Source organism: Archocentrus centrarchus, unplaced genomic scaffold (genome assembly GCF_007364275.1).
Source record: "Archocentrus centrarchus isolate MPI-CPG fArcCen1 unplaced genomic scaffold, fArcCen1 scaffold_24_ctg1, whole genome shotgun sequence".
Classification (NCBI taxonomy): Eukaryota; Metazoa; Chordata; class Actinopteri; order Cichliformes; family Cichlidae; genus Archocentrus; species Archocentrus centrarchus.
In genome coordinates, this window is record NW_022060254.1 from 104,920 (window position 1) to 123,502 (window position 18,583).

Here is an 18,583-nt window from a genome sequence, read left to right on the forward strand (position 1 = left end):
GCGAGCCAACACGGAGGACAATTGTGTTAACAAGCAACTGAAAAGGCTGCTTGTTAACACACTTTACCAGTGAAGTGGCTGCTGTGTGTGTTTCCTCATACTCCCAGTGAGAAAACTACTTCCTGCTTCTTTAAAAAGTCTGTCCCAAACCAAAAACACTCAGATCAGATGCTGAACGCAAAAGCAAATGTGAAGACTTATCTCAGCCTGCCTTTTAATGTTATTTATGCAACCAGCTGGTGGCTGTTGGAATGGGTCAACTTGTTTTAGTTCTGCTTTTTGAAAAATCAGTTGTATTTTTGTGAATTTTGGGGCAGAGCTACTGTAGGGCTACCAATGCTTGCCCTACACTGAGGTGAAAGTAAATGGTTTTGTAATAGCTGTACCAAATTTATCACGAGGCTAAGAAGGAAGCTACTGAGCTGTGAACAAATCTCAATGAAAAACCAAAACTCAGAATGCCTCTCATCATCTGTGACTTCTCTGCCCTCTATGGAGCTCCCAGCCTGAAGCCATTTGGTCCCCCCAGAAGACTTTTCAGCATCAACTTGTGGTGGAAATGTCTTTAGAAAGAAAAACACAAAACTCGGACATCTGCCATATGTCCCCTGAAACTACACCTATTTCACTATCACAGCCTATAGAAATACTTGTTTCAGTAATTTCCATTTACAGCTCTCAGATAGTATGTGTCCACATGATCTGTCATTTGCATGCTGAAAATTCATTGTCGATGCAGCCAGTCATCAAATGGGTCCTGGTTCAGTTGTTTTATGAGCTGTAAAGTGTCAGGCTGCCCACTCATTTGGAGGCAGGGAAGGTCCAGACTGCTTTATGTAAAATAATTTATGTAAATCAGCAAGAGGTAGAGTGGGAGAGGACCTGCAAACTATTTACTGTAATTCTGTGCTGCTGTAGCTTGTTGAGTTTCTTTAACATCTGGGTGAGACATACTTCAGATACATTTTTATATAAAATGTAGGAGTATGAAATATATATTCATTATGAAATAATCTTTAATATTAATATTAATTAATATCAATATTAATAATTTTTGTATTTTTTTGTAGGGTTTGGAAGTCACACTGTTGGCTGTGCCACAGTGGCACAGTCCAGCACTTCCTGTCATGAGGTAACCGTTTCTCTTCTGTTGAGTCTTTTTTGTTTTGTGTGTGCACGCAAGGTGTGATCAAGAAGTTGTACAGCTCTCCCCAAGAAGCAAAATGCCCTTTGTTTTGAAGGTTGAAGGAATTACAGCCACCACAGGCATCCAGTAAAGGATGGCAAACAGGCTTGATGTCCCCTTTATGTTTATGCTATGGCTGAGTGTGGTCTACAAATGAAAATGATACAAATTATTTAACAGAAATAACATCAATTTCCCAGTTGGCTGCTTTGTTTTGTATGAGTCAGTAGAGGGCATCAAAGGATCAAAAAAAAAAAAAAATGCTACAGCCATCTTCTAAATACAGCCATCCATTTATCCATTCTCTTCCAGCTATCCTTGTCAGGGTCACGGGAGGCTGGAGCCTATCCTAGCTACCATAGGGTGAGAGGTGGGGTACACCCTGTACAGATAGCCTTTTCTAAATACAAATAAACCATAATCTAATGTAATCCTACATTTTTACTGCGAAACTACAACACTCTACTATGTTATTTAACTGAAGACAAATATTTAAACAGTATATTTTTGAAAAATGTTCTGATTAATTTCACCAACTACATGGTGGTTAGAAAAGCACCCTATCTGGCCAATCTAGGTATTAACAATCTAAGAGATAATTTATAGACCGGCTCCAGATCTAGGCGCCGTGCGAGTGGCAGCCTGTTGCAGCAGCTCCCGCAGTTTCTTGTTTGTGTGTTTTTGTTATTTTCATCATTTCTTTAATTTCCCTGACAGAACCCTCCCAAATGGATTAATAAAGTCAAATCTAATCTAATCTTATACAATAAATACAACTCTTGATATTATAATACCTTTTATAAATAATAAATGAATAAACTTGCGTGAGTGCATGTATGCACCCTCAGCACAGACTATAGCCACGGATCCTCAAGAGGGTCTTTTGACTGTTGGGTTCTCCCTGTAATCATCGTAGGTTCTTTACCTCACAATATAAAGCCCCTTGAGGCCACTGTTTGTTGTGACTTGGCGCTATATAAATACATTTGAATTGAATTGAATTAAGCAGCTTCCCTAAACGACAGCTACTTGTACAATATCACCATGCAAAGATCAAATCAGCTTCTGTGTCAAAGAGACAGCACTTTATGTAAAACATTTTCACTGGTAAAAAGAACTGGGTCTCTAGCTGAGACCAAACAGTTCTCAGAGCCCCAAACGGTGCCATACCAGGTCAGGAGTGTAACCTGGTGTTTCCCACTTCCTTTTTTTCCTTTTTCCCCATCAATCACTTACCACTGTGACTTCATTCGCCAGTTATTCCTGTAAGCTGTAACATCCTGAGATGTCTGAGCGAGAACATTCAGAGTAAATACCTTGAACTGTGGGACATACCACCATCGTTTTTTACTCACACTTTGCATTACTTGTATGCCTTTTATGTGTCAAATATGTTAAATACATTTATAAAAGAGTAAACAAAAAAAATCTCAGTTTTAAGAACATTAAATTATGTTTTATTTTTATGTTCATGATTGGATATGAATTGGAATGAAATTGTATTCCCCGTGTTATTGTTTCACCTTTGCCTTAAGAAAAATGTCTGCCATGATATGGTCTGTTAATAGAAATCTTAATGCTTATCTTGCCCTCTCCAGATGCATCTGTACTTGGAATTCAGAGGGTGAGTATCACTACAGCACGTCACTACGTAACCTCAGTTCCTATCTGTACTTCAGTGATATACTGTGAAAGAACTGCATTCTGGTGGTTGTTAAGCTGTTATTTGCTGCAGAGTCAGTTTATTTGGCCATTTTTTTTTTTTTTTTTTTTTTTTTTTACAAAAACACAGTTATAACAATAAAATGATTAATGTCAAAGTTATTGTTATAACTGTGTTATTGTTATAACACAGTTATAACAATAACTTTGACATTAATCATTTTATTTGGTGCAGAATCACATAATACATTAAATAAGTAAGTTCCCTGTAAGAGAAGCCTGTAAGGTATGGGTTACAATTAAGATTTGTTGGTGATCATAGCTTTAAGTCACCTCCTGCATGGAGAAACTAGTTGCATGTATTACTCAGGTGTGATTTTGGCCCATTCCTCCACACAAATATTTTAAATCCTGACGGTTCCATGGGCTCCTTCTATGAACTCTGACCTTTACTTCCTTCCATAGATTTTGGCTGGGCCATTCTAGCAGCTTTATTTTCTGTCCCTGAAATCAATCGAGAGTTTCCTTGGCTGTCTGTTTGGTATCATTGTCTTGTTGAAACGTCCACCCTCGTTTCATCTTCATCATCCTGGTACTGTAGATGGCAGCAGTACATTTTTTCTATTCATCCTTCCGTCTATGTGAAGCTTGCCAGTGGCGTATGCTGAAAAACAGCCCTACACCTCCACCTGGATGTTCCCACATCCAAACTTTACTGTTGGTATGGTGTTGTTGGGGTGATATGGAGTGCTTTTTGAACTTCAAACATGGTGTGGATTATGGTATCCTAAGAGTTCAATTTTGGTCTCATCTGACCCGACTATATTCTCCCAGTATTTTACAGGCTTGTCTAAATGTTGTTCAGCAAACACTGAGCTTCAGCTTGCTTTTTCTTCAGCAATAGAATCTTGCATGGTGAGCATGCATACAGCCCATGGCGGTTGAGTGCATTACTTAGTGTTTTCTTTGAAACAATTGTATCTGCTGATTCCAGGTCCAGGTCTTTCTGTACCTCTCCATAAGTGGTCCTTGACTCTTGGTCAACTCTTCTGATAATTCTTTTCACTCCTCTGTCTGACATCTTCCAGGGAGCACCTGGTCGTGGCCAGTTTATGGTGAAATGAGTTCTTTCCACTTATGGATTATGGCCCCAACAGTGCTGCTGTACTAGTAGTAGTACTAGTAGTAGTATGTTTTGCAACAATAAGGTTGTGATGGTCTTGCGAGAGCTCACTGGTTTTACCATCACAAGATATTTCTTGTGTGACACCTTGGTAATGAGACATCAGTTGGGACTGTACCAGCTGATATTAATTTGTACTAAGTGGCAGGATTGCTTTGTAATTAGTGATAGATTTCAGATGGTGTCACGATGTTCTCCCTTTCTTCATGAGTTCAATACTTCTGTCATTTCTCATTATTACACATAATTTATGGACATCCATGTTTTCTTTGTCTTTTTTTGTCTACAGTCACCAGAATGATGGAGACTATAGATTTCATTCTGAGCTGATAATATTTCTGCCACATAATTGCTGTCTCCGAAAAAAGGCTCACGTGAAGTACAAAAAAACCAGCAAACTAACAATTGGGATTTCAGTTTTTGGAAAAGCATGATTTTCTGTAGATTAATTTGTTTAACTCTGCTTTGATAGCTCTGGGGTAAAACTGTTTTCTCAGTCTGTTTCTCCATGATTTAATGGGCCTGTATAATATCAGACGAGAAAGAAGTGTTGAGCTATGTTGCAGTGACATATGAATGGCTCTATCTTGCTAAGAAGCAAAACAAATCCTGTTTCTCCTTGCTTTTCCAACTTTAGTACTGGAATGTGCTCCACTCACGGTGACATCACTCATAGCTATGATATCTGAGCTCAGAGGCAAATGGAACACAGCAGTAGAGAAAAACCATGCTCCTGTTCACACTTCTGACCTGTAGCACCACCTTTGGCCATGGAAATGTGGACTGTACCATCAAAGGCTATGCTTTAGTCTCTGAGTACCTAGTTATTATCTGTTTACACAGAGTTTGATGTTTGTTCTCTCCACGAGTTTGAGGTCCACAGTAAAATTTCAAGGTGCACATGGAAGTGATCAGAATGGGACCACAGCGTGATCCAGAGTAGTGGTAACAGTGCACTACAAGAACACAAGGATACGAAATAGTAAAATTTAAATGGCATGGTTTCTGTTTTAATGGCAGAATCACTGAGCATTTGCTCTTCTCTTCAGATACTTGAAATTGAATTCTGCTCAGCTTCTTGAGACAGGGTGTCGTCTTTTCATCCAGTATTTGTTTTGTTTATAGAAAATTGCCTTTAAAGAGACTCCAAAAAAAATCCCCATTAAATTTTCTGCCCTCCAATCCTATATCTGATGCCTAATCCAATCTAAATTGTCATTCTTTCTCCTACTTGTGCGTGCTACCTACTCTTCACCATCCATTCATGTATCTGCCAAGGAGGAAGTGAGCAGGATCCCACTGTAGGAGCAGTTGTGTGCCAGTCTCCACTTAACAACCTGGGCCAGTGTAAGAAGGGTTCTACCCTCTCCTTCACTGTGGCCTTCCAGATTCTCAAGACTGGACTGTTTGAGGTACCAAAAGAAATAATGCCTCAGTATGTTAAATGTGTTGACAATTTCCTGATGGTTAGCACTACACCAATCATCTAAAGCAGAAACTTAATTAACACACAGCTCAAAACACAAAATGTAGTGTGTCCCGCCCAATGGAGACAGTTTGTTTTTTAAAGACTGAAAATTGACTGTACATTCTATTAATGTTTGATCTGCAGATACAGTAATTAGTTAAATGATTATGCACACTGTAATGTTTTGATTTAGCAGAGTTTTTGCTTGCCAAAACTAACTCCTGCATAAAGTAATGCCTTTCCATCTTCTCTGGCACTGTGATAACATGGTAGCTGAGCCAACATATGAAACTGAACCTGCAGTTTACAGCTCCTGTGCCCACCCATCCCGTGGAGCCTCAGTCACCTTTGAAGAACACCTGTGAAGGGCATAGCCTGACCCAGTGTCAGAGCTTCTCCCACTACCAGCCATCCAGGTCAGTGAACCTGAGGTACAGAGGATCATTGTACAGCAGTGGTTCTCAGACTGTAGGATATAGGATATAGAGCCCCACTTCCACTGGGGCATGGATGATTGGAGAGATATATTGAGTAAATTTAAACTGAATGAATGATTGATTAAAAAGTGTAAGGGGAAGAGTTTCTTTTTGCAGCTTCTAGAAGCGGGGGCATGCCAGAACAGATTGAGAACCACTGCTGTGCAGCAAAGTTCCATGTTGGACATGTTCCATGTCTTTATTAAGACTGGAAATGGTACATGCAAGAAAAACATTAAACACTTGCTATTAAATAATAGCATGAGACACTAAAGCCCTGTTTTAAAAGCGATTATAAATGGTACTCATGGTAAAATACTGTGCAAAGGTCTTGAGTCACCCATCATTTCTTAATGTTTTACTTCCAAGGAGCCAAAGTTTCATTTAATTTATTGAAACTTTTGAAACTATTGGTTTTTGTTCAGTTGAAGTTCACCAGGCTTTCTGGAGGTCTTCAGCTGCTTTTTCACTAATTTTCAGTCCAATCGTTGTACCTGAACATTTTTTGTTTGTTTGTTTCTTAAGCCACTTAACACTGATCTTTAAATCATTCAAACATAAAAAAAAGACACCTAATTCAAGGGTTGTGTCTATACAACTCAAGGCAATGTTGTATTCACACGTAACAGACAACTTTGCAAAAAATCCAGTTTAAATTATATGTTTAGGCACTTTGTTACTAGCAGCCTGTGCACAAACACATCATTTGATCCCATTTCTTTACTTGTGTCTACAAAAAAAGGCAAAGATAAAAGTTTAACAGGTGTAAAATTGTATTCTTATACCAACAAGGTGATTCCCAAAGAAGTATTAGCTGAAAACTTGGCAGCTTTCAGCTAATACTTCTTTGCATGCCCTTAAAAAAAATGAGGAACTGGACAAATGGAGAACAAAAGCAGAAGTGGCAGGCCTAAAAAAAAAAAAACTATGTATAACAGATGAACAGTATCTGAAAGTCATCTCCTTATAGGAAAAATAGGAAATAGGAAAAAAAGATCCAGAAGAGACCTGACACAGTACCTGAGAAATGCTTTCAGGAAGCCTGGAGATCTATTTCTGACGACCACTGAAAGAAATGACAAGAAAGTCTGTCTGAGGGCGTTCAGACTGTGCTGAAGAATGGTAAATGGACTTGCTCTTATATAATACTTTTCTACTCTGGCTGAGCACTCAAAGCACTTTATACCACATGTTTGCATTTACCCATTCACACACACATTGATAGAAGCGCTGTATTCTACTTCAAAGTGCTTTCTATATAACATTCATACTCCGATGGCTGCATCAGCGAGCAACTTGGGATTCAGTATTTTGCCCACAGATACTTTGGGGTGCAGACTGGCGTGGCCAGGAATCAAACCACCAACGTTCTGATTAGTAGATACCTCCTGAGCCACAGCCACCCCCTAAGCTTACAGCAGCCAGTACTCCTAGGCTGTCTCCCATCCAAGTACTAACCTGCTTAGCTTCCGAGATCAAACAAGATGGGGCATGTTCAGGGTTGTGTGGCAGTAAGCCGATAAGAGTGGTTGAACCAAATATTGACCTTCAAGCTCATTAGAATAGTGCAAACTCTGTTTTTGCCTTTATTATTAGTGTTTCCATCTATGTTTATAGGTTTAATAAATCACTGCACCTATTTCCTATTTTCAAAGCAAAACATAAAGAAATTAGGGGTATTCAAGACCTTTGCACAGTACTATGCTTTCTTAATGGATGTGTCCTAATGGATGATTGTCACTCATCAGTGATGATGCATCTTGCTGTAGTTTGTTGCCAAAGTAATGAGTGGTATGACTAGCTGTGAGCTGCAGTGCTGTGGTAAATGATAAATAATGAATGGTCTGGTACTTGTATGGTGCTTTTCTGCTCTAGATGACCACTCAAAGTGCTTAAATGCTCAGCATTTCATTTTGCACTAACTGTGAAGCTGATGTTTATTTTAGAAATATGAAATTCTTTTGACTTATGTCAGCTTTTAGCCAACTATATTTGTATAAATGATTGACTTAACAGATGGTACATTACAGTCATTATGCAGGAGAGGCATGTAAGACAAACATACACATTCATGTCCAGGATTATGTCTATGATATATTTGTGCTGGCTCCAGGTCAGGCGCTGCGATGGAATTCCGGGCTATCACCCGGATCAACAGATCTCATCACTGATGAGTGACAATCATCCATTAGGACACATCCATTAAGAAAGCATAGTACTGTGCAAAGGTCTTGAATACCCCTAATTTCTTTATGTTTTGCTTTGAAAATAGGAAATAGGTGCAGTGATTTATTAAACCTATAAACATAGATGGAAACACTAATAATAAAGGCAAAAACAGAGTTTGCACTATTCTAATGAGCTTGAAGGGCAATATTTGGTTCAACCACTCTTATCGGCTTACTGCCACACCACTCTGAACATGCCCCATCTTGTTTGATCTCGGAAGCTAAGCAGGTTAGTACTTGGATGGGAGACAGCCTAGGAGTACTGGCTGCTGTAAGCTTAGGGGGGTGACTGTGGCTCAGGAGGTATCTACTAATCAGAACGTTGGTGGTTTGATTTCTGGCCACGCCAGTCTGCACCCCAAAGTATCTGTTGGTTGAGCCCCCTGTTTGTATCCTGACCACAGCCTCATTTCACTGGAAAAAATAGCCAAGAGAGAATGTAAGGTGTTAGTGGTGGAACCAATCAAAGGTGCACACAAAAGGTAGGAAAACAGCTTTCTACTGGTTTTACATTATTTGTTTTATTTAGGTAAAAGTGACCTTCTTCAGTGGTTTACATTTTGCCCTGCACCACTGGAATCAACATGTAGAGGGATGGTGATAAAATCAGTTCAAACTGAGGGAAATCTACAGTGAAACAAAGTTTCAATGTTCATGGTTAACATTCAGCTTCTGGATGTGTTTCCACAACACAACAAAATGTCAAGAGAATAAAACAGCAGGATAGCCTGAAGCAGCTGATTGGATCATTGATTTCAAAATAGTTTTAGGCCAAAAAAGAAATGGAATTAAATTGATAATTTCTTGATATTTCATCCAATTGGATAGTGTTGAGAAATGTGGATCAAAATACAATAAATGTCCACAGATGTACAAATAGACTGCACACAGGTACAATTTTGGCAAAAATTCCTGAAATGGTAAATGGACTAGTTCTTATATAGCGCTTTTCTACTCAGTATGAGCACTCAAAGCGCTTATACAACCTGTTTGCATTCACCCATGCACTCCCATTCATACAAGCACTTCCATTTTTACGAAGCTAAGTGCTTTTAATTACCTAACATTCACACGCATTCATACTCCGACAGAACGGTCGGAGAGCAACTTGGGGTTAAGTATCTTGCCCAAGGATACATTGGCATGTAGCCCAGAGTAGCCAGGATTCGAACCGCTGACCTTCTGATCAGTAGGTGACCTGCTCTACCTACTGAGCTACAGCCACCCCGAAAGCATGTTATATCTCTTCTCACTCTTTGTCTCTGTTCAGATGATCTGGAGTGGTAACTTCTGATAAACGCATCACTGTTCTGTGACTGTGCTTCATTGGCTTTTCAACACAAAGTAACCAGAAGCCCAATCAGCCACCAAAGCTTCATCTTCAGCCCCAAAAGGAGACTCAAGAACACCTAAAAAGAAGGAAGAACCGTGCCAAAATCAAGCATTGGATGGACTCAGTGAATGATAAATGAAAGGTTCATCAGAGAGGAGTGGTGCTGATGAAGGTGCAGATTAGTGGAGGGCTACTTCCTGGCAGAAATGATGAGTGAAAACCACTTGTGGAGCATATTTTTACTTTTGTCCTGACCAGGGTTATAATAGTTTTGGATTTTACATTATCGTTTAGATTCAGTTAGTTTTTACTTTTGTTTCTCTAATTCAGTTAGTTTTAATTAGTTTTCAGAGGGATTTTGCTCGTTTTTATTAGTTTTTATTTTAGGTTTAATGCTTAGTTTTAGTTTAGTTTCGTTAGTTTTTTCAGTATTAGTTTTAGTATTTTCATACTTTGCCAGGTGCAAGATTCAATGCGCAAAAGTGACTATTGTGTAATAAAAACTCAACAAAAGATACCATAAAGAAATATATTCAACAACCAATGGTTCACAAGACAGAAGCACTACATGCTAAATTTGTAATAATTAGGACACACCTGAACATCAACAGGGAGAAACAAAGAAAAACATGAACTCCCAAACTCAATAAATTCTACAATAAACTCCACAATAAACTCCAGTGTCAGTGCAGTAGATTAACAACAGCTACATGGGGTGTTTGACAAAAACAAACTCTTTGAAGGAGTCAAAGATCAAATCCAGCTGCATCCTGATGTTCTCCACCATCCGAAGCTGCTTCTGTTTTGGAGCTAGCTTGGTTAGATGCTCGCTGATTAGACTTGCAGGGTCTTTGCAGCCTCTGTACACAACCTACAGAAGTGTCCGACCTCATGTCCGCATTTATGCTTGTGTAGCTGTGTGTTGTGTGTGTTAATTACCTTGTGGTCATGTGCTGCGGTGCCAGCTGGGACTTTTTTTGGTCCTCACTCTTTGTGCTCAGTTTTTTGGCTGCAAACATATTTGTCCCTGTTTTTCCACTTCCTTCATTTCCTCACGTCCATTCCGACAGCAGTCTCCCTCCAGGAATTTGCTGACATTTGTGAGGGCTTATACTGATGCTTTAATTATTATTCCTGATTGTTATTCTCTCACTGATAAAGTAGACGGAAACGCACAAGAACTGAACAGGTTCATCACAGCGTTGCGGCAGCGTGGACCCGGTCTGAACTCGGTCAGTTCAGAGCGACTCTGCCGCTTTCTCGTGCACATGTACGCACACAGCTGCCCGATGGCGCTCCCAGCTTAAACTCGGAGAGCGGAAAAATGATCAATCCACAATAATTTCAGTTAGTTTTAGTTCGTTTTTTTAAACTCACAATACAGTTTTAGTTATTTATCGTTTTTTTTCCTTTTAATTGTAGTTTTTATTTATTTCAGTTGACAATGTTTTTTCAATTTCAGTTTTCGTTATTTCGTTCGTTTTCGTTAACTATAATAACCCTGGTCCTGACTTACCTCCACTCTGTCAGATCATCTCATTACTTATGACATTTTCTTCACACCTTTTCATTTTTAATTTCCTTCCTTTTTTGTTACTCTTGCCTCTGCCTCGACTCTTTGGTTGCAGTTTTGTTTCCTTTTAGGATATAATCAGGAACTGTCAGATTCCCTCACTCTAAAGTAAGCATGCCATAGGTTAAAGTGTCAGTTACTTAGCGGGATCTGAAAATATGGACTTGATAGCAGAACTATTTACTGGTACAACATCTTGTAACATCATTTTTTTGTTTGGTTTTTACTACTGACTGACTGGTCTGCACAGATCTCAGTCAACACTTCTGAATGTGTCAGCTGCAGGGTTATAATAGTTTTGGATTTTACATTATACCGTATTTTCCGGACTATAGAGCGCACCATACTATAAGCCGCACCTACAAATTTTTTGGAAAAAACTGGAAACGTACATATATAAGCCGCACCGGGCTATAAGCCGCTGGTATCTCCGCCGCTCTCGGTTTTCCACAATTACTCGGCACTCAGCAGAGGGGGACAGACAACCCCAAATTTGAGTTATAACAAGTCAATTCACCATTGATTCGTTCACGCCGAGCTTACGTGCAGCGGCTCTATTTCCCTCCTGTAGTGCCAGGTCGATAGCCCTCAACTTAAAAGCGGCATCATAGGAAGTTCTTTTTGTGGTTTCCATGATGAGGGAGTTTGAAAAAAATCTCTTTTGTGCCTGCTGCTAGCACTTGTTGGCGCTTTCTTCTTTGATTTCCAACTTTGACGTCCCATGATTCATATCCTGCTAAAGAGCCCCCTGGTGGTTAAAGAAAAATCCACAGAAACGCCGCACCGGGCTATAAGCCGCATGGTTCAAAACGTGGGAAAAAAGTAGCGGCTTATAGTCCGAAAAATACGGTAGTTTAGTTTTAGTTAGTTTTTACTTTTTTTTCTCTAATTCAGTTAGTTTTTATTAGTTTTCAGAGTGGTTTTGCTCGTTTTTATTAGTTTTTATTTTTGGTTTTATGCTTAGTTTTAGTTAGTTTCAGTATTAGTTTTAGTATTTTCATACTTAATCAGGTACCCTTTAAAGATCCCCTTTAAAGAAATATATTCAGCAACCAGCTGTTCACAGACAGCAGAACTACATGCTAAATGTGTGTAATATTAAGGACACACATGAACATCAACAGGGAGAAACAAAGAACAATATGAACTCCAAAACTCAATAAATTCTACAATAAACTCCCAATAAAGTTCAGCCTCAGTGCAGCAGATAAACAACAGCTACATGTGGTGTTCGACAAAAACAAACTCCTTGAAGGAGTCAAAGCTCAAATCCAGCTGCATCCTGATGTTCTCACCACCTGATGCTGATTCTGTTTTGGAGCTAGCTTGGTTAGATGCTCGCTGATTAGACTTGCAGGGTCTTTGCGGCCTCTGTAGCCTACTGAAGTGTCTGACATCATGTCCGCATTTATGCATGTATAGCTTTATTGCGTGTGTTAATTACCTTGTGGTTGTGTGCTGGGTTTTTTTTTTTGGTCCTCGCTCTTTGTGCTCAGTTTTTAGGGTGCAAACATATTTGTCCCTGTTTTTTCACTTTCTTCCTTCCTTCACGTCCATTCCCATAGTTTCAGCAGCTCCCTCCAGGAATTTGCTGACATTTGTGAGTCCTTATATTGATGCTTTGATTATTAGTCCTGATTGTTATTATCTGACTGATCAAGTAGCCGGAAACGCACAAGGACTAAACACAACGTTGTGGCTGCGTTGACCCGACGAGTAGTCACGTTTCTCTGGAGGTGCAGGCCAGGTTGCCTTGTAGGATGAGAGCGGTTTCTGTAGCTGCCTTGTGTGCGCTTCTCAGGTCTACTTTGATGGTGTTTTTTTTTCCTGACTAAGAAGTGTTCCGTACATTTTTCATCATCCACAACATCATCTACAACAAGACACTCGCTGCTATCTGTGCTATCATAGTAAAAAAACAACAAAAAACACTCCACATGGGACTCTCTGAGGAGCAGCGCGGTGTGCGCACGGACGCACATGCGCACCCATTTCCCCGACGGCGTTCCGAGCTTAAACTCGGAGAGAGGAAAAAAAGGATTTCATATCAATCCACAAGACTTTTGAAAAAATAATATCTATAATTTCAGTTAGTTTTAGTTAGTTTTGTAAACTCACAATTCAGTTTTAGTTAGTTATCGTTTCTTCCTTTTAATTTTAGTTTTTATTTATTTCAGTTAACGACAATGTTTTTTCAATTTCAGTTTTCGTTATTTCGTTCGTTTTCGTTAACTATAATAACCCTGGTCAGCTGTGTGTTAAACCTTATTATAACATCCGTGTTTAACATGTTTACACTTGATCATGAAGGCTTCTTACCTCAAACTTAAAGGATTTCTGTCTTGAACTATTGTCATGATATCCTCTGTGGTTTGCAGAGACTAAAAGTTACATTTTAAAGTGGGACTGAATTTGAATCTAAGTGAGGCAAATCAACAACAGTTTACTCCTTAATTTATTTATTTATATTTGTTAGCTGTGAAAATAAAAGTTTCAGGTTATGTTATTTTTGGTTTTAACTCAGAGATACTGCATTGTCTCAGAATAGTTTAGTAGTTATCAGTTTACCAACATCTTTGTCTAATATTTCAAACTAAAGCTGTGCATACAGTGCTGTGAAAAACATTTGCCCCTTCCAGAGTTCTTATTTTTTCCCCTATTTGTAACACTTTGCACCACCCCCCCTCCGTTAAATCATGAATTAACTGTGGTTAACCACATTCTTACAGCTGAGTCAATTTCATTAGCTACACTCAGTCCTCATTGCTGCCAGACCTGCTGCATCAAGAAATCACTTAAATAGAGCCTGTCTGACAAAGTGAGGAAAACATCTCACTAAAAATCTCAAGAAGCAACACATCACACCATCATCTAAAGAAACTCAAGAACACACGTGAAACAAAGACACTGAGATCTCAGTCTGGGAAGCTACAAAACCATTTCAGAGGCTTTGGGTCTCCAGTGAACCACAGTGAGAGCCATTATCCACAAATGGAGAAAACTCAGAACCATGGGGAACCTTCCCAAGAGTGGCCTGTTTACCAAAATTACTCCAAGAGTGAATCAGCAACTCATCAAGGCAGTCAAAAAAACCCCAGAACAACATCTAAAGAACTGCAGGTTTCTGGTGGTAGTGTGATAGTCTGGGGGCCACTTTGCTGTTTCAGGGCCTGGATGTCTTTTCATAATTGATGGAACAATGAATTCTGCTCTCTACCAGGAAATCCTGAAGGAGAATGTCCGATCATCAGTTTGTGCCCTGAAGCTCAAGCACACTTGGGTTACGCAGCAAGAAAAATAATCCAAAACACACCAGCAAGTCCAGCTCTAGGTGGCTCCAAAGAAGAAAAAAAGGTTCTGGAGTGGTCAAAGTTTGGACTTGAATCTGAATGAGATGCTTTGGCACTACCCTTAACAAGGCCAGTTTTATACAGTACAATTTTTTTAACTGGAATCTGTGCTAAAGACTGATGCTTGCTTGCATAACATCTGACTAGTCTGGGAAACAAAAGCAGTTATGCATTATACTCTGGTTTATGTTTTTTGCACAGTGGAACCAGCATTTTTTGAAGGGCCTTTTTGCCTTTATTAGATATTGCACAATGAAGAGAAACAGGAAAGTGGGGAGAGAGATGTCAGAAAAGGGCCACATCTCAGACATGAACCGAGGACACCCGTACCACATGCCTGTCGCATACGTGGTTGCCTGTTTATCCACTGAGCCACCCTGGCACCAGTACCAGTGTTTCTTAGGCCTTACCATAAATGCAGCTGTGTCAGTCTGGGAATTTAGGTTCCATATGACTGTTCAATGGTGTACAAAAGGTCAGGGGACAAAGTCCTTTAAATCTTCTTGTAAGAATGATGAATACTCCATTGTTGAGAGAGTATGTTTGTACCATGTAGTGTTCAAGTAGCTTCCTCTCCTCTCTCCTCCACCTGTTCCAGTGAGGGAAAGTCCTACATGATGGAGGAGCTGCTGGAAAGTGCTGAGAGTTTCCTCCAGAGTGAGACCTCTGTCACAGTTCAGAGGATCTATGGCAGCAGAGACCTTCATGGACATTAAAAGGCTCAAACACACAACATCACACTGACTCCACTCTGACATTTCTGATCAATATACAAAGAACAGATCAAACTGATTGATCAACCATCAGAGGAGTTGGATCAATGGAGCTCCTTCTGTTCCTGATGATCCCTGTTTGATCCTGGACCTGAACTCTCCCTGCAGAGGAGACACAAGACAGACACACATACACCCCTTGTATATTGTTTTATTTAATTCATTAGCACAAGTGAATGATTTTCTGAGTGCGCTCTCAGTGATGCTTTTTATTTCTCAGGTTATTGTCCCACAGCCTGACACAGGAGACATGGACATCACTTTATATACACCTACACGAGGTGCCCAGGAACTTCTACACCTGCACTATGGAGAATATCACCACCTGATTGTGGTGCTACACACAGCAGTACCAGAAGATGGTGGTCAGCTCAGCTGATGGGACTATCAAGACCACCCACCCCAGGGTGTAGTCATACCACTCAGGTATATGCCTCCAGGGCATCTACATCAAATGATGCTGAACAAGAGCCAGGATACGTGCCAGGGAGCCCAGTCACCCAGACATCAGGAAGCCCTCACTGCGGCATGAAAATTATTCAAGGTGAGGACAGCTGTGTTTCTTACAAAGACTGCAATAAAACCTCACTGACCTAAAGATGAGTTTATTAATACAGCTTTGAAACAAGCATAAACATCAGTGTTTGCTTTTGAGAGGAAATGAATGGAGGCCCAAACTTTTTAATAGTGTATTTTTATTAAACTGAAAAATGGTTACATGGCAAACTGAAGCTGATCACAGCATGTAGTGGTGCTTAGTTTTAGAAAGGGATTTTTTTTTTTTTTTTAATTATACTAAAACCTATTCCTAGTTAGTATTCTTTTCCTTTCATAGCATTAATTTATCAGTTCATTTTAATTCATCATACAGATTTGTTTCATGTGATGGCAAAAATGATATCAGATGAGTTATTATTTTTAATCTGTTTCTTTGGTTTAGTCTCAGAGACCCAACTGTCATGGCGAGCTGTGAGACAGGCGAGGTTGGGCCCAGAATGCAGGACTCATCAGGCAATGGCCCAGGACCATGACACTCGACACAGTCCAATGGCTTTAAATTGTATTCAGATGGCTCATGTTTCTAAAATCAGACACATGTTCTTCCTACTGTTGATCCAAACATTTAATATTTGCTGGAGGCAAAGGATGGTATTATAGGACTTCATCTTAGGCCATTTGATAATAAATTATAATTCAAATTTGAGTGGAATCTTATTGTGTTTATACAGTGAATGCTGCTACTCTTAGTCAACAAAACACAAGGAAAAGAAACCCTAACATTTATGAGCTGAGACCAAATGCTGTTTGGCAAACTACTAAGTCAAAATTTATGTTGGGTTCTTTTTCAGCACAAACCTTTTAAGACATTTAGCTTTGTTATTGAATGTTTCTGTTTCAAATATCCAGATTACAGAGCAGTCTGAGTAATTAATGATTCTGAATCTGTACAAAGGCTAAACTACCATATAATGAGCACAGTGAAACCTGCAGCTGTTTGAGAAACAAAAAAAGTCAAAAGGGATGAAAAGGGGAAAGGAATACTGATCTGAGACCAGCAGGGCTTCTGTTTTTAAACACTAACTGGTTAGCTGCATGAAGAGAACCTGTTCTGTATAAAACTGTTTAAGCCTGTCAAGTCTGGCCACTTTTACGAACGGAATCATGATCCGAATGCACTGTTGTACCAAGAAGAGCTCTATAAAGCTCTCTATAGGCTACTCTTGTTAGAGAGAATAAGAGGGGAGAAAATTAAAAAAAAAAAAAAAAAATGAAATAAGGGAACAGAGCTTGATACACACAAGCATATTTGGAGATGACACACACAAAGTCTTGCTGTTTTATGTTATAATGAACATGTTTTTCTCATGAAACACATACTCCGTGAGGGCGAGAGGCAAAACAAGGAAAGACCCAGGGGACCCGGGACATCTGCAGCTCAGAAGACCTGCGGCCAGGCAGCTCAGTGATAACTGCACGCACCCCAGAGGACGACGGAGAGAGACCCTAGACGGAGCTTCCAGACAAAGGGCAGGAGCCCAAGAGAGCCAGAGGCAATGAGCACCCAAGAATCGCCCGACAACCAGCAGGCACCCCCACATGCCGAAGAGGCCAGAGCCACCCCCAGGCAACACCCCTTAAGGGAGCGGACAAGCAGCCACACCAAGACATCTGGCCACACATTGATTTCAGGTTCCTCTTTTCCCTTTCAAAATAAGAGTAATGCCAGCAGTAGGTACCAGAGAGAAACACTGTCCATCAGTGAACCAGCTTGGCAGTAGATTTTAGCTCAGTTTCTAACACAAAGCAGCTCCTTTTTCATTTTTATCAGTTGTTCCTTTAAAGCTGCCATTTGAGCAACAAGTGCACCTCTTTCAGCTGCTGCTTTTATTTGTGCAGAGGAAACAGTATTTGACCTATTAGTGGTGAATGTTTACCCATTGGAAACACTATCATTAGGATCAATATCATCAACACCACCATCAACATTTAAATTACCAGTACCTTCAGTTTCAGACACGTGTTTGGATTTGAAATTCATTATTGAACCAGGTTTCCTGTTTTTCCTTTTCCCTCATGTGGTAAGAAAATTGCACCTTATTTCATCACACAAATCAATGAACCCATCAAGAGATTTTTGGACCTCTGAAAACATCCTGCACAGCATTAAAAACCTTGTATCAACAACTGCTTCAGCTGAAAGTTTGACCACCCTTTTGTGTGTCACTACAGCTGGCACACCAGCACCAGACTGTGCAGTGAAGGCAGACAGAATATCTTCCATATTTAAAGGTCTGACAGTTGACATATCACAAATGTCACAGTCATAAAAGCTGGTCAAATTCACCAAACATATTAGGGAAATGTGAGCCAGTGCTTCCTTTATTACCTGCTTTTGCATAGTATACCCTGGAGCATCCATATTAAAGGAAAGGAGATAATGCAGTCCTGTGATGTGTAAATACACCATAACGTAATAAAACAGCATTTATGTTAAACCCACAGGTGACCTCTGAATGTTACACTGATATTTTAAAAGCTGCTTGTTATGAAGTTGTTCATTTGTGTGAAGCACTTTATAACATTGGCTTAGAAAAGTGCTCCCCATATGAAGATGATTAGCTTTATTGAAATGATCAGTATGAAGTGAAGGGGGCAGTGTAACTCAGTTACACAGGTTAAGCCTGTTTTGGGTAGTGTGCCACTGCCAGCTTGTAGAATTTACTTCAGAGCTGTTGAAAGTCTTACTGAAGGTGAGATTTAAAGTGGACCACCTCCACAGAACGGCATGAAAACATGTGCAGTATCATAAGGTGCATTTCAGCCATTTCATTTCACCTTGTTCACAGGGTC

The 18,583-nt window shown here is 39.8% G+C and overlaps 1 protein-coding gene across 1 annotated transcript; it reads left to right on the top strand.

The window, feature by feature from the left end:
* The first annotated feature begins 1,058 nt into the window (after positions 1-1,058).
* On the top strand, positions 1,059-8,146 carry LOC115775609 (microtubule-associated protein 11-like). Its single transcript, XM_030723076.1, has 5 exons — positions 1,059-1,132; positions 2,785-2,810; positions 5,310-5,443; positions 5,773-5,915; positions 8,089-8,146. Exons 1-5 carry the CDS (start codon positions 1,128-1,130, stop codon positions 8,144-8,146), a joined length of 366 nt encoding a protein of 121 aa, XP_030578936.1. The 5' UTR covers positions 1,059-1,127.
* Positions 8,147-18,583: the final 10,437 nt, after the last annotated feature.

Bases quoted from the DNA above. Each gene is read 5' to 3' on its own strand.
- LOC115775609 (XM_030723076.1), top strand. The intron at 5,444-5,772 runs GTACCAAAAGAA...ATAACATGGTAG, and splicing joins TCAAGACTGGACTGTTTGAG to CTGAGCCAACATATGAAACT. The intron at 5,916-8,088 runs GTCAGTGAACCT...TGCTGGCTCCAG, and splicing joins TCCCACTACCAGCCATCCAG to GTCAGGCGCTGCGATGGAAT.